This window comes from Eubalaena glacialis, chromosome 3 (genome assembly GCF_028564815.1).
Source record: "Eubalaena glacialis isolate mEubGla1 chromosome 3, mEubGla1.1.hap2.+ XY, whole genome shotgun sequence".
Taxonomy (NCBI): Eukaryota; Metazoa; Chordata; class Mammalia; order Artiodactyla; family Balaenidae; genus Eubalaena; species Eubalaena glacialis.
The window spans coordinates 140,712,036-140,729,178 of record NC_083718.1 but is presented as its reverse complement, the minus strand read 5'-3'; the positions used below and the strand labels follow the sequence as shown (position 1 = coordinate 140,729,178).

The window sequence follows — 17,143 nt, the reverse complement described above, 5'->3', positions numbered from 1 at the left end:
TCTCCAGTATGCCCACTTACTAAAACATGACAGCTTGATTCTTCCAAGTCAGTGAAAGGGAGTCTCTGTAGCTTAGCCAGCAAGATGGAATCTTACATATACATAAAACATAAGCACAGGAGTGACCATCCTATCACCTTTGTCGTATTTTGTTGTTTACAAGCAAGTCACAGGTCTTGCCCACACTTGAGGGGAGGAGATTGATTGTACACACTTAAGGCAGGAACACCAGGAGATGGGTTCATGGGGATGACCTTAAAGTCTGTCTGCCACAGTATTCAACAGTATACAATAGTATTCTATATTTTAATCAGTTTTTGGTGTGTGTATATGTATATATGTATATATATATGTGTGTATATTATATATGTATAAATATCTTCTTCCTGTTCTTGTCTTTGAATTTTTCTTATGGTGTCTTTTGTTAAATAAATTTTTACATTTGATGTACAGAAGCTCTTTGAACTGTTCTTGAAACTTTTAAGTTTGGAACTATTTTATTTATTTATTTTAAAATTTTATTTATTTATTATTAAAAAATTTTTTGTTTGGCTGTGTTGGGTCTTCGTTGCTGTGCACGGGCTTTCTCTAGTTGTAGCGGGCGAGGGCTTCTCTTCGTTGCAGTGTGTGGGCTTCTGATTGCAGTGGCTTCTCTTGTTGCAGAGCACGGTCTCTAGGCGTGCAGGCTTCAGTAGTTGTGGCACGCAGGCTCAGTAGTTGTGGCTCGTGGGCTCTAGAGTGCAGGCTCAGCAGTTATGGCGCACGGGCTTAGTTGCTCTGTGGCATGTGGGATCTTCCTGGACCAGGGCTCAAACCTGTGTCCCCTGCATTGGGGACTATTTTCATAATTTAACCACTGTGCCACCAGGGAAGTCCTGGAACTATTTTAAATTATAGTATTTTTTTGTAAAAAGCAAAAATACCCATGATATGTTAGAAAAATTACATTTTGAAGTTAATGATAACACTCTTGAATATAATTTCGTTCCTTCCCATTCTGACCAGTTAGAGGAGCCTGTTAAGTTATGAACATTAGATCTAGTTTTCTTCCTTAATTCACAGAATTTTGCATGTAATAGGCTCTCATTACATGTTGGTTGAATTGTGTTCAAAGTGTTATTAATAAAAGTATACCTGTTTCATGCAATATTTCTTTCTTTGTAAACCAAATCTTTATGTGGTCTTTGACATTCATTTTTTATTTATTTAAATTGTGATTTCATATTGTTTCTTTAATTTTTTAGACTGTCAGAAGCAAATTCTCTTTTTGTTGCATATTTTCTTTTGTATAAGTGTTGGTCATTAAGTTTACTAATAGTAGAGGGATAACAAATTCGGTTTGCCTGTGAGAATCTTGGTTTGCCTCTATTGTTATGGCTTAATTATTTATAGCTTCTTTCACTCTTAAGAGTACCTTGGTTTAGACAATAAATTATTTAGTCACACTACTCAATAACAACTTTTGTGAGTTCACAAAAATTTTTAGGAGGGGGGAGAAAAGTTTAGATGAATTTCTTTTTTAACCTTGTATAACATTTTTTCATGTTAATTAAGTTAAATGAAGTGAGACGTTAAATATAAGTATTTCTTGAATATTGATTGTTGGAATGGCGCTTTCTTTTTCCTTTTTCTTCAGGTATTTTAACGGCAGTGATAACAACTTACAGTATTGGGGATTGGACTATCCACCTCTTACAGCTTACCATAGTCTTTTATGTGCATATGTGTAAGTTTTTCTTCCTTAACATAACTTTAAATATTTATGCCCTTAGCAGATGTAGTAAGGAAGAGTTTGTTGAATAGAGGAGAGCTCGTTTGTAGCTACTATTGTATTATGGTTTGTAGAGCACCATACCTTTATAATTGGATTGTAGGAAAGTTTATCAGAGTTTGACTATTTTCATAATTTTTTTGGAGGAAAGTCTAGAAAGAGATGCAAAAATCTAGCTTTGTTTTGAAGTAGAGATGTTACCAATTACGCATGGATTACTGAGAAATATATCTAATACGGTTAGTTGTGCATAGAAAAGCTTTTTTCCTGGAATGGCCCAAAGTAAATGAGAAATAAAGGTCTAAATGGTTTTCTGACTAACCTGTCAAGTAAGAAACTAGAAGTACCATAGTGTTTCACTTATGATTTAAGATCGGGATTGGAATTCCTTTTTCTTTTACAGAAATGGAATGGTTTATAGAAGATTAGGTGCTTCTATTTAGTGGAGAACCAGTTCTACTCTGTCCTGGTATTCCATTTCAGATTTGAAGTGTATCAGCAGAAATTTGAGGAACTTCTTCACATTATCTTCTGACCTCATTTTATTTGTTCTATTTCATATTTTGTAAAAATTAGCTTCCTAGATTAAAAATAAGTTTCCAAACTTCAGGATAATCAGATATACTTTGCAGTGTTCTGGAGAATGTAATATGATTGAAAACTTAATTTATCTTTAATAATTATGTTCAGTTTTATGCAATGATTTACGATTAATAGCTATTTATTGTAGCCTATTATGATAACTGAAAAGATTATAAATTATAAAACTATGATCCTCTTGTCAATATTAGTGTATTGCTCTTTACAAAGTATATGTTTAATAAATGAAATGTGACATCAGATTGTTTTCACACTGGAAGAATCATGAAGGTAGGGCTTTTAGTTAACACGCTACATGGGTTTGTTGGAAGATAAGCATGGCAGATTCTGATAGCGTTAGTCAGTTTCACATGGTTAAATACAAAGAGTAAAGCTTAAGCCTTAACTCCATTGCTTTATAGGAGCAGTGGCCACTTCTCAAAATAGATTCATATGTCCTCAGATGTCCTTATTGCTAAAAGTAATGGGGAATAAAGTGCATGTATATATGTTTGATTTGCAGGGCAAAGTTTATAAATCCAGACTGGATTGCTCTCCATACATCACGAGGATATGAGAGTCAGGCACATAAGCTCTTCATGCGTGCAACAGGTAAAAGAGCAATAGGCATTGAGTGTAAAATTTGATTAAAATTTTTTTTGAACTGATGACAGGTTCTATTATTGTCCTTACTTTTATAGTTGTGTAACTATAAATATGCATATATATGTATAATATGTGAGCAAATGTATATGTAAGCTAAAAAACAGAAGAGTAGAAACTAATAATTCTGGGTGCTTTACATTTACTATTATCTCCCTTAATAATTTGGACACCCAAATGAGGTAAATACTGTTGTTATCCTTATTTTAAGCTGAGGAAACCGAGGCCTAGTAAAGTGAGGCTAATATTAATAGCTCACCTGAAGTTGGTTAGCTCTAAATTGAAGTTTTATTTGTTTAGGCTGTTGCTTTAATAAATCCCTTTCACTTTTACAGTGAATTACAGCTGTATGTCATATATTGTATTGCTGTGCAGTGTTGCTAAATTAATCTTTACAACAAATGTTTATTGAGCATTTATTGTGTGCTGTTTAAAAGTTGAAAGTAATAAGCTTAAATTTCTTTAAAAGCTTTATAAGACTTAGGCTTTAATGCTAACCTGGGTCTTTTCCTTAATTAGTCTAAATCTAGTCAGGGTTTGTTCTCTTTACTATTCATCCAGTCATGGAATATCAGGCCCAAGAGATAACCTGTATTGCCTGTCTTTCCCTCTCCCACACCACTCCCTCTTCCCAAACACTTTAATGCTTTAATCCTTTTTGAACCACATACTCACCACATGATATTTAGCTTCTGAGCCAATACCTGCATCTGCAGGGAACTTACAACTTTTAGAGACTCTATTCTATTTTCAGAGAGCCCCAATCATTAGAAATTTCCTTCTTATATTGAACCTTCACTAGTCATTTTAGGTTCTGTTTCCTTGGGCTACATAGAACAAGTCCGATCCTTTATATACCTAACACCCTTCAGACATTTGAAGTCATCTCCTCTCGAGGTTAAACATTCGTAAATAATTTAGCTGTTTCTTAGATGACCAGTTTCTTGAATGTGATTATGGTTTTGAGGCCTCTGGTTGTGCTCCTTCAAATATGTTCCAGTTTGTCAGTGTCATCTAAAATGTGGCATCTGGAGCTGAAAATATGATTGCATGCATCTAACACTGACAGTTTACTATCATTTATCTTATTCTGGACACAAATATATGTGTGGTACAAGAAAAAAATAGGCTTTTTGGATAGCTATGTTGTACTGTTGAAGAACTTAATATATTAGTTTTTATTTGTTCTAAAAGGACTGAACATTCAGAATTATGAATTGCTTTATTTTTTTTCCCACTTTTTTTCAGTTTCCTCCTCACCTGGGCCTCTCAAGCTCTTTGTAGGCATTAATTAGCAAAAATTTATGAATTTTTATAAATATTCACATTAACAAAGATTCTCCTATGCATCTCCACATTTGAGGTATTGTTCACATCAGAAAATTCGGAGTATACAGATATTGAGGGGAAAATAAAAGTTTCCTTCCCTTGCTTTAAGTATTCTTAATTTTTAAGTCCAAGTCAGAGCAAAGAGAGAACTGGTTTTAGATACAGCTAATTGATTTAATGTGTGAATTTGTTAGAGAAAATTAAGAGACTCTGTAGTACTGTATCAGTTGAAATTAGGCACAGGTGAAGGGAATGGAAAGGGCTCAACGTGCAAAGGACTTGTCCAGAGTGGGTAGGAACCTCGTGTTAATAGAATTCCCACTCGGGGTTGGAGGAAGGCTGTTAATAGGTTATAGTAGATCCTGATGGACTCAACGCTTAAAATCATTTGCTTGTTTTTTCAGTGTTAATTGCTGATTTGCTGATTTACATACCTGCAGTGGTTTTGTACTGTTGTTGTTTAAAAGAAATCTCAACTAAGAAAAAGGTAAGTTTTGAAGTAACCTGACATTTCATCTCTGAAATGTTTTATTACCTTAACTATTAAGTATAGAGCTTAAGGAAGTCATGCTTTTGGGAATAGATAATAGGGAACAGTATATCTTCTGTCAATTAATTTTCATTTAGAAACATTAACTTAGAGTAATTATTTTAATGTCCAAATATAGTAATAAGATGCACTGAATTTTAGAAGTTATATACTGCTGAATTGCACAGCATGCTAAATTTATTGCTTAACTGGTAAATCTGAATTTTGAGTTGGCTTGTGAGAATGACAACTGAAAGTCAGTTTGAAAAGTTGCTATATATTCTCATATTCACAGTTAACGAATATGCTCTTTTTTTAAAAAAAATCAAATGGTTTGTGTTAGAATTTTATTTATTATTTATTGGCTGCGTTGGGTCTTCGTTGCTTTGTGCAGGCTTTCTCTAGTTGCGGCGAGCGGGGGCTACTCTTCGTTGCAGTGTGCGGGCTTCTCATTGCGGTGGCTTCACTTTGTTGCAGAGCACGGGCTCTAGGTGTGCAGGCTCAGTAGTTGTGGCTCGTGGGCTCTAGAGCGCAGGCTCAGTAGTTGTGGCTCACGGGCTCAGTAGTTGTGGCTTGTGGGCTCTAGGGCATAAGCTCAGGAGTTGTGGCGCACGGGCTTAGTCGCTCCGCAGCATGTGGGATCTTCCCAGACCAGGGCTCAAACCCGTGTCCCCTGCATTGGCAGGCCGATTCTCAACCACTGCGCCACCAGGGAAGCCCGCTTTTAGGGATGTTTTTCCTTTTTACTGAAGTATACTATGTTACCTCCATGAAGACTTTAGTGTTTAAAGAGTTGCTTTATAAAAATGGAGTATTTCGATAAATAGAAGGTAAGAGGGGAACATTTGCTACTGTGTTAAATGAAACTACACTTTTACCAGGTTTGATTCAAGTAACAGATTACTTTCTTATTTCACAATAATTTTCTTTACAGATTGCTAATGCATTATGCATATTGCTGTATCCAGGCCTTATTCTTATCGACTATGGACATTTTCAGTATCCTTTACTAATTTAGAAATGAAGTCAGATGCATATCATGAAATCTAGGCTCAGTTTGTATAATGTCATCTAGTAACGTCTTATTTACTAGGGTTCTTGCTTATATAAACTATTTTTAAAATGGTAAAAGAATCTCTTCAGCAAGTGTTTAGTTGAAGGGTAAAGTACAAATTAAAAGTAACAATGTTTTTTCACAAGTATTTGGATTGGGAACAGGATGTTGGTAACTGATTAGCTGTTCTGGAGCTAATTCTGAAAAGGTGAAACATTTTCTATCTTTTGTAAATGTTATCTGACACTGACAAAAACAATCTTCCAGTTTTTGAGTTTTAAAACAAAATGTTTCTCTAACAGATAGTGGTAGCTGGGAGCTTCAGGAAACTGAATTGAATAAATCTATGTGGATTTTATGTGTGTAATTTTTGATACCTAAAATAAGGAACATTCAAATAAACAAATTATAGAGGAAAGTTGATAAAATCTGTACATGGCTCTCCAGTTTGTCTTGTAATGTACTAAATATTACTGTCTGTCCCAAAGGAAAAAAAATAATCCACACCATGATTGCTTAATTAATATTTTTTCCTTTTGGTGCCAATCTGTTTTAGTTATAAAATTAAAATGTGTATCTGTCAAAAGACTTGCAAAAGATATTCAAATAGGTAGTTACTTCCATCATATTTTTTATTCAGTCCTCTTTCCTAATTGAGCCCTTTTTTTTGGCATTATAGGATCATGGCTTTTAGATAGTTTGATAATATCAAGAACACTGATAATAAAGAAAAGAAAAAAGTTGTTTACAAGATTTTTTAATACTATATTTACTTTGAAACATTAACACTTATACAGAGAAGTACACAAAACGTAAATGAACTGGCTAACTATTATCCATGTCGAGAAATAGAACATTGCCAGTATCCAAACCCACACCTGTACGCATCCCAAGTAGTTCTCCCTCCTCCTTTCTCAAAGATAGCCACTTACTGACTGCTAGTACTATAGTTTGGTTCTCCCCCTTTTTTGAACATTCTATAAAAAAGACAACACAGTAGGTATTCCTTTGTGCTTGGTGTTTTTGGTTCAACATTCTGTTTGTGAGAGTTATTCGTGTAGTTGTATGTAGCTGTAGCTCGTTCTCTTTCATTGCTTTATAATATTCCATTGCATGAATACACATGATTTTATTACTGATAGACATTGGAGTGTTTCCAGGTTTTGGCTATGATGACTATGTTGCTTTGACCTTTCTTATAAATATCTCTTTGTACACATGTAAATATATTTCTTATGAGTGGAATTGCTGAATTATAGGGTGTGCACTGCTTAATTTTAGATATTCCCATATGGTTTTTAAGCGTGATCCACCAGTTAATACTCCTGTTAACAATGGTGTAGGAGTTCCAGGTGCTCACCTTCACCAGTTGTCAGTTATTTTCCTTTTAACCATTCTGGTAAATTCGTAGTGGTATCTTCTCTGTGATTTGAATCAAACTCTTGAAGTTTTGGGGATTATGTCAGTTTGTAGGGACACCTTTTTTTAACCACTATTTACTTTACTTTCCTCATTTGTAAAATGGGGATGATAATAACCCTTACTTTTTAAGCTTTTTGAGAATTAAATGAATTCATATTTGTAAAGCATTTAAAGCAGTACTTGGGAGGTACTAAGCACTACGTTAAGTATTTATTGCTATTATTATGTGTTACTGCTGCTGCTTTTGTTGTTCCTGTTTGTTACTTTTCGGGCTCTGAAATTTTATGATGATTTGTTTGGGCAAAGGTATTTTTGACAGTTGTTTTGGACACTATGGGTCATTCATTTTGAAGACTCATGTTCTTCAGTTCTGGGAAATTCTCATAAATTATTTTTTTTAATTCTCTCCCTTCTTTCTTGAGCTTATTAGACAGATATTAGATCTTTCAGCTCCATCTTGAGCATCTCTTTGTCATTTTGTTTTACAGTTTTGAAGACTGTCTTGCTTTATGAGTAACACTTCTATTAAATTTCATTTGTTCTGTTAAGCATTTAATATCTTAAATTTCAGTTTACTCTTTTTTTTCCCGCACTGTTCCCTGAATTATTTCCATTCTCCTATGGTCAGTCTTTTCTCCTCTTCACTTTGGTCCTTTTTCTGTCATAGGTGTTCCTTATATGTCTATTTGATCCTGGTGTATTTATTCTAAGAATAAGGCAGAAGAGAAAGCTGCATGTGAGCTTTCTATACATTTGGTCCACTATAGGGTACATGGCAGGATTCTGGCCAGTACTCTGGGATCCTTAAATGTTACAATGTGGAGGAATTTGCACTATAGTGTTGACTTCGACACTAGTTGCCCAGATAGTTTATTCCATTTCTTTGGAGAAATATGCCTTCTTTTGTTGCCTGGTAGTAAATGTTTTGGCTGCCAGATAATCTTTGCAAAGGAGTGAGGTGGGATTTGACATCTCCATCTAGGAATTTTCAGTGAATCCTCTTGTTTTCTCTTCAACATACTCAAGCACTCCAACCTGATTGTTTCCAGAATTCTCTGGGGGCCTGCAGGGTGGATTGGCTCCTTGCTAGCCTGAGCTTCCTCTGTGCATTCACTAAGCTGTGGCTCCTTCTAGTTTATTTTATTTGTTGCCACTTCTCTGTCCTCTTTCCATCTTCTAGAAATGTGTTGAAATCTTCATCTCTTGTAATGCATCTTCCTGTTCTCTTTATGGCTGTGAATTTATACTTTAAAAAATTCCCTATCATTTTAAGGGGGTCTCAGGAAGGAGAGGAGGTAAACATGAGTACTCAGCTCACCGTTTTCAACTGCAAATCTAGTTGTGGTATTGTTTTCATATAACAGTGTTATTAGTTTCTAATCAAGCACATATATTAATTTATATTATTGATGCATATTATAGAGGAAAAATAGTGATATCAGTAAGTTTGGTGTTTTTTTTTAACTTTTGGAGCATCGATTTTGGTATGTGTTATAGTAATATTGTGAAATAGCCTAGCAGAAAACAAAGCTATGTGTTAACTATTTAGAGCTCTTTTAAACCTAAACAAATCAGTTGCTCTGTTTAGTAGTAGATTTAATATATTTGAAGCCACTATATATAATTTCAAATTTGTTTATCAATTCAATACTTTCAGCTTTTATTTAGAAATCGTTTTCATTATAATATATTATTACAAAATCACATAAGAAAAATGTTCTACAAAATGCAAAATCCATCTCTTTTAATTATTGAGATAATTCCTTGACACAGGAACATATATAATTCTGTGAGTCTCGGCTTTGCCTTGTGGGGTGTTCTTGGAGTATCTTACGACTGGGACCTGCTGGGGTCCCTGGCGTTTTGCTTAGCTATAAATTATAAGCAGATGGAACTTTACCACTCCTTGCCATTTTTTTGTTTTTTACTTGGCAAGTGTTTTAAGAAAGGCCTCAAAGGAAAGGGGTGAGTAGCTTTTAAACAACAGAATTCAAAAAATTACTTCAGATAATTTATTTGGCATACTTACCTTTGCCTTTTGGTGATTTCTTATTAATGTGTTGGTGGCTATGGAGTAAATGGAAAGAGAGATCAAGTCATGTTCTATATTATTGTATTTTAAATCTTCCTAACTAGAGAAATATTTTGATTGATGTATATTTACTGGAGGTAATGTGAATTAGCTTGTTAGAACATTGCTGTAGGATTTCATCCCTTTAGAGCATATTACATTATATACTTATTAGAAATACATCCCAATTTGACATTTTTCTTCATAGCTGCATAGGAATGGCATCTAAGTTAAATGTTAAGAAGGATGGTGATAGTCTTCTTGTTGGGGAATTGCACATCTTAATAGTTGTGAATGTCTTAACTCTGATTTAAGTAGACTCTCATCTTAAACCTGTATTGGTGGCATAGATTTATCATTGCTATACATTTGCATTTATTATATTTATAGTAATGAGACGCAGATTGATTTCTCAGAATTACTAACCTCTCCCTATCTTACCGGTTCCCTTTGTTTTTGTTCTAGGCTTGTGTTGTTGATTAAACTGGCTTGTACTGTTGTGGCTTCCTTCATTCTCTGCTGGCTGCCATTCTTTACAGAAAGGGAACAAACCCTGCAAGTTCTAAGAAGACTCTTTCCAGTTGATCGTGGATTATTTGAGGCATGTTTAAAAACTTTTCTCTCGCTCCTTTCTGTTACAGTGCCTTCCCTGTGACCTTTGGGGATTTCATGTAGAAGCACTTCAGCTGCTCTCCTCCTGCAGTCATTCCTTGCCAGTTATTTAATCCGGTACATAAGCTATAGCTTATCTGGCATTTTCCAGTACATTGTACAAATAGGTAATATTTATGCCATCATGAGATCCATAATTCAGTTATACATTTTTCTAATGAAATAGGGTTCATAATGAAAGACAGCATGAGAAGTTGCAGCTACAAAGGTAACAGCTTTGTGGTTTTTTTGGTTTATATTCTCTTTTTAGTCCTAGGAAATTATTTATTAAACTAATAATCATGTTTGCTTCAGAAAGATCTCATAATTCCTTATGAGGTATATAGCTTTCATCCATAGTAATTTTTAATGAGAATCATTCATTTCATTTCATTTAATGCCAGCTTAATCACTCTTGTTAAATTTTTATTGCATGGATAATTTGATTTAGAGTTAGTAATTAAATTAAACAAACCATTTTTCGGAAACAAAAAGGTCTTTTAATAAAGTTAGACAGAGACAACATATTTATAGATAATTTGCTTTTGAATAAACATTTCTTTTAAAAAGAATTAGAAAAGCATATATGTCTTTTTGAGTATATGAAATGCTATAGAGTATCTTTCAGTGGATCTGTGGGAGGATGGAACCAGCATTTTGAAAGAGACTAAGAAAGAATTTGGTGTTGCGAAGGAACAGAAATGTGTGCCCTGTATGTCAGTGGGGATGATGATAGTGATAGTACTGATAATCATAAATAATCACTCTTGATATCACCACCACTTTCTTACTAGGTACCAGGCACTTCACATGTAATTTTATTTGATCGTTAACCATAGTGCTGAAGTAGCTGTTATACCCACTTTACAGATCAGAAAACTGAGGTCAGAGAGTCATATAGCTTTTGCATGGCAGAGCTGTAATTTGTACTTTGATGATTGTGCTCCTAACTTCTTTATATATCCTCTAACCTTAATACCTATATAAAGAAAAGTTTAGTTCTCCATGTAAGCTGCCTGGTTATCTGCCTTGCCTTCTATTGGGTTGGCCAAAAAGTTTGTTCGGGGTTTTCCATAATATTTTACAGAAAACCTAAATGAACTTTTTGGCTAACCCAATATTTCAGAAATGGTATTTATCATGATAATTATAAAAATGAGTGTCATACACTTTTGATGGTGCTGTTGGTTACCTACATTCACTTGTTGCCCTCAAAATCTGAAGAGCAGTTTCATTGGCCCGGCAGAGGGAGGTAGGATGGTACAGTTGCCGATGATAGTTACTTTCTTTTTATTTATTTATTTATTTTTAATTGGAGTATAATTGCTTTACAATGTTGTGTTAGTTTCTGTTGTACAGTGAAGTGAATCAGCTATATGTATACCTATATCCCCTCCCCCTTGAACCTCTTTCCCACAATCCCACCCATCTAGGTCATCACAGAGCACTGAGCTGAGCTTCCTGTGCTTTATAGCATATTCCCACTAGCCATCTGTTTTACACATGGTAGTGTATATATGTCAATCCTAATCTCCCAATTCGTCCCACCCTCCCCTTCCCCCCCTGTGTCCACATGTCCGTTCTCTATGTCTATGTCTCTATTCCTGCCCTGCAAATAGGTTCATCTGTACCATTTTTCTAGATTCCACATATATGTGTTAACATACAGTATTTGTTTTTCTCTTTCTGGCTTACTTCACTCTGTATGACAGACTCTAGGTCCATCCACATCTTTACAAATGACCCAATTTCATTCCTTTTTATAGCTGAGTAATATTCCATTGTATATATGTATCTTCTTTATCCATTCATCTGTCGTTGGATATTTAGGTTGTTTCCATGTCTTGGCTACTGTAAATAGTGCTGCAATGAACATTGGGGTACATGTGTTCTTCTGAATTATGGTCTTCTCTGGGTATATGCCCAGTAGTGGGATTGATGGGTCATATGGTAGTTCTACTTTTAGTTTTTTAAGGAACCTCTATACTGTTCTCCACAGTGGCTGTATCAATTTACATTCCCACCAACAGTGCAAGAGGTGTCCCTTTTCTCCACACCCTCTCTAGCATTTACTGTTTGTAGGTTTTTTGATGATGGCCATTCTGACTGGTGTGAGGTGATACCTCATTGTAGTTTTGATTTGCATTTCTGTGATAATTAGTGATGTTGAGCATCTTTTCATGTGCCTCTTGGCCATCTGTATGTCTTCTTCGGTGAAATGTCTATTTAGGTCTTCTGCCCATTTTTTAATTGGGTTGTTTGTTTTTTTGATATTGAGCTCCATGAGCTGTTTGTATATTTTGGAGATTAGCTAACAGATTACTCTGATTTCAGGTGTGTGGTAAAATGGGTCAAACAATATGTGTTCTACATTAGAGGAAGTAAAGATTTCTTAGAAAAATTTCCAAAGATGAATAACTTCAGTATTTAGGAATAATGTGCTGCTCTTTGAAAAATAGTAAGCATTTCTTGGGCGCATCTAAATTATGGTTGGCTAGATCACCTCCTATTACGAAAAATGTGTGTGCGTATGTGTTCCTTAGAGAGTTTAATCAACTTAGTTATGAAATTGTGAACAAGCGCTTCTCATGACCCAAAAGTTTATTTAGAGATTATGGGCTGTACTTCATGGAGTTTAATATTTCTTTTAATTATACTAGAATGTAAAACTAACAAATTTCTTTTAAGGATAAAGTAGCCAATATTTGGTGCACCTTCAGTGTCTTTCTGAAGATCAGGGATATTTTGCCACATCACATCCAGATAATGATCAGGTAAGAGACACCAAGTTTGTATATAGTGTTTTATAAGCTACTCTAAAAGTGTCATGGCAATACCTCATTTATCTGGCACCATAGGGAGTAAGGTGGTCTTCATTAGTGAATATTCCACATAATGTAAACTCATTGCTCTGTATAACAGAACTCTTTTATTTGAAACATTTTATGTGAAAGTTATTGTTACCTACTTCTGTCTACCTTAAACAGTATATTAAACATGATTTAACATAACCTTGAAGAGTCATGATTTTCAGAGGTGTATCAGTCAGGGGCGACCAGAGAAGGAGAATGAGTAGGAGATCACTGTGTGTGTGTATGTGTGTGTGAATTTATTATGAGGAATTGGCTTATACAGTTGTGGGGGGCTGGCTAAGCAAACTGAATGCCAGTCCACAAGACAGACATTCAGGAGGGGCTATCTAGAGGGAAGGAAGAGCTGTACTGACCCCACTGCTGTTTGGAGTCTGATCTCAGGGAAGGCCTAAGCCTTCTTTTAAAGGGCTTCCAAGTGATTCAGGCCCCACCCAAGGCCGCACCCTTTTGATTAACTTAAAATCAATTGAATAGGGACTTTAATTACATCTGCAGATCTCTTCACAGCAGCACCAACATTAGTGTTTGAATAACTGGGAGGTGTGTGTGTGTGTGTGTGTGCTGCCTTTCTCTTTCCTCCAGTTCTTTTGGTTGGAGAGTATCCTTTGTAGCCCACCATAACAGGAAGCAGACTAGTCAAGCTGAAGCCACAAAGCCACCGCAAGTGGGAAAATTATTGTTTTGCATTATAATACTTGTTTTCAGGGCTTTGAAAGACTGTTTGCCCTGGTACTAAGTGGCTCCAGACTGCTCTGCTTGTTGAGTTCTTTTTTCCTCCTTGCCCATTAACCATCACAAGGAGAAGCACTAGCAACTTCCCACTCCCTTTCTAGCTTGTTCTTTCTGATTTACCGTGAGCTTGAAAATCAGATAATCAACTTTTGTGAAATTGAGGGCCAAAGAGGTTCTCTTGTGAGTAACTTTTGTGAATGTTTGTGTTACAAATACAGCATTGTCTCTTTATACCTGGTTATGTTTTCTTGTTTGAGTGTTTGATAATTGACTTTTAGCTATCTTTGTATCTTTTCCATAATTGATACTAAATACTAAAAAAAATAAGCAATATTTAGTTCTATAATATTTTGTTCTATTTTATATAATCATGTATATTATTAAAGTGTGTACATATTTCAGTGTATGGATTTTATTAAAATGTTATTTGGTCTTGAATTTATTATTTAATACATAAAAAACTTTAATTTGAAATCAACTTAAGTTGATAAGTAATGTGATCCTTACATTAAAAAATTGTTTCTTTGTTTTAGCTATATACGTTTATAAAGAAAACAAATGTTTAATTTTTATTAATTTTTTAGCTTTTGTTTTACATTTTTGAGCCTGCTTCCTGCATGTATAAAATTGACACTTCACCCCTCTCCCAAAGGATTCAAATTTACTCTGGTAAGTTTCTCATTACTTTAGATACTTAATTCTTGCTGCAATTGATCTTTTAAAAATACAGATAATTATTTTCCTGCTTTGAACAGGATTTATTGGATTGAGACATAAGACATTCATTTATTTGGCAAACACTTACTGAGTGTCTGACATACTTAGGTGCTGTTTTGCACTAGGCTGAGCAATCAGAATCTTTCAGTTTAATTCAACAACTATTTAATTTCTTTGTGGTGGTCAGTGAGGGAATACAAAGAAGAAAACAGTGGTGATACACATGTTTAAATTATTACGCTATAAAGCAGATGGTATTAAGTTCTGTCAGGTACAATGGAGTGCTGTGATAGTGTGGGAAAAGGAGATATTACTTTGAGGGCAGATTTTAGACTATTTCTTAAAGCAAGTGGAATCAGAGCCAAATTTTGAAAGCTGGGCAAGATTTGGAATAGGTGGTTATATAACAGGAGAGTTCGAGACAGGAGGAAGCGCTTGAAGGTACAGATGTGGGAAAGGATAGGGAATGATCTGGGAACAGCTATTAACCAATGAAATTTGTGTAACTTTTATGTGGGTATGTGTGTGTTGAGGTTAGGAGAGGATATAGTGAGAGAGAAGAGTCAGAAAGAATCAAATTATGTAAGAGCTTGAATGCTGGGCTGAAAAATTTGGAGTCTGATTTGTGTGCAAGAGGAGCAAAAAAGATTTTGGACAAGGAGAGGGAACAGATCTCTGTTTTAGGAACATGACTTGTATCAGTTGGAACATGGATTGGGTATATATTTTATATTTTAGCGTTTCTCTGCGTGGGTTTACAGATTCCTCCTGGTTGTATTTCTGTGGTATTTAGAATTTGTTCCTGTGTACCTTGGTCTATAAAATGACATTTAAAGAATATCCTTTTAAAATATCAAGAAGAGTTAGTTTATGAAAACAGTCAGTCTTAGTGGACTTATAAAGGGACAACCTTTTATTTTTTATTATTTTAAAAAAATTTTTGGCCATGCCACGCAGCTTGCGAGGTCTTAGGTCCCTGACCAGGGATTGAACCCAGGCCCTCGGCAGTGAAAGTATGGAGTCCTAACCACTGGACTGCCAGGAAATTCCCTAAAGGGACAACATTTTAGAAATTGGGGTTTCAATTCTGGGACTGCCACTTATTTATATTGCATTCTAAAAACAAGCCAGAACAGAGCATGTCAGTCAAATATTTCAAAAGTGCTTATTGGTTCCACAGTGCAAAAAGATTCATGTTCCTCTTTTTTAAAGTTACCTTTTTATTGGTGATGTCTGTTGTTTCATTCTGTGAATGAACTCTGAGCATAGTAAGTCCTCTATAGTTAATATTCTATAGAATGTTTAGGATAGGAGAGGTGTGGTTAGTAATATTCTGATGTCTTCAGTAGCCCTAACTTGAAATATTTGCAAGCTTATGTAAAATGGTTATTTATCATGCTAAATAAAGGTATATTTCAAAGATGATGGAATGGAATTTCAGAGTTTCGGTAACTAGCAGTGTTAGAGATGATTACTTTTAGGATTATAAAGCAGAAAAAGCGTTTTCTTTCTCTTAATTTCCTTATTTTATTTTGTTTGTTGTGGTTTAATACCAGACATTGTGTTTAAAAAATAAAAAAGACATATTAATGACTTATTTTATTTTTGTTGATAATGTTTTAAATTCTTATTGAATACTTCTGAGAGCTTTAAAACATTTCCCGTTATAATTATTTTAAAGTGTTTTTTCCTTTCAATTTAGATTGAATTATTTCTTAATATAGGTCTATAATTAAGGTAATTGATAGTATGAATACTAATATATCTATAGCAGCAAAGTTACTTTTATCTGTATCTTTTCAAGTAGTATTTGTTAAGTGCCCTCTAATGTGTCAGGTCCTCTTCTAGGAATTGGCATATAAATGAATGACAGCTAATATCCCTGCTCTCTTAATTGGGGGACATTCATGCTAGTGGCAGGAGAAGAACAATAAACAAAATAAATCAGTTAACAGGAAAATATCTGGGAGTGATGAGGACTATGAAGAAAATAGTATTATGTGAAAAGAGGGCTGGTGGGGTTTGGTTAGGGGGGTACTACTTCAGATTGAGTAAGGGAAGGCTTCTCTAGGGAAGTGACATTTCATCCTGGAACTGAATGATTGATTGATCAGAAGGAACCAATTACAAGAAGATCTGGGCTCTGACTTGACAAAAGCAAGTTTTTCCTCAAGGCAGGAACACATTTGGCATGTTCGAAGCATTAAAGGGACAAATATGAAGTGGCTGGTGTGAAATGAGTGAGGGAGACAGTAAGAAAGACTGGAAGAGGAAGGCAGGACCCAGATTATGTAGGAGTTTGGATTTTATTCTAAGTGTAATGGGAAGCTATTGGAGGATTTTAAACAGGGAAATTACATGATCTGATATGGTGGCTAAATGGAGAATGGATTGTCGGGGGCAGGAGCATTACCAATTAGGAGGTTATTGCAGTGGTCCAACAGAAAGATGGGCATGGCTTAGACCACTCCTCTGCCACCATCAGCAGAGGGGAGTGGAGAGAAGACAGTGGATATTGTATTTGGGAGATGGTGTAGATAGGATTTGCTGATGGATTGGATGTATAGCATGTACAAGATAGTGATCCAGGTTTTTTGCTTGAGCAACTAGATTGGATGTATATAGATAAATGTCTAATATGCAGAATATAAACTCCTGAAAATAGATCTAAGTAATTATTAATTTAAAATCCCAAGTAGCAAATGATTACTTTATAGAACATTGAATATATTTTATTGAAGTGCACGTTTTA

At 34.9% G+C, this 17,143-nt stretch overlaps 1 protein-coding gene across 1 annotated transcript in view; it reads left to right on the top strand.

Moving 5' to 3' along the window:
- Positions 1-17,143, top strand: part of ALG6 (ALG6 alpha-1,3-glucosyltransferase) — a 58,159-nt gene that overhangs the window by 23,883 nt on the left and 17,133 nt on the right. The window contains exons 4-11 of the mRNA XM_061186488.1: positions 1,637-1,726; positions 2,874-2,962; positions 4,747-4,829; positions 5,806-5,870; positions 9,127-9,312; positions 9,884-10,019; positions 12,758-12,843; positions 14,259-14,343. Of these exons, the coding sequence (XP_061042471.1) occupies positions 1,637-1,726; positions 2,874-2,962; positions 4,747-4,829; positions 5,806-5,870; positions 9,127-9,312; positions 9,884-10,019; positions 12,758-12,843; positions 14,259-14,343 (820 nt within the window). The remainder of the gene's footprint in view (positions 1-1,636; positions 1,727-2,873; positions 2,963-4,746; positions 4,830-5,805; positions 5,871-9,126; positions 9,313-9,883; positions 10,020-12,757; positions 12,844-14,258; positions 14,344-17,143) is intronic.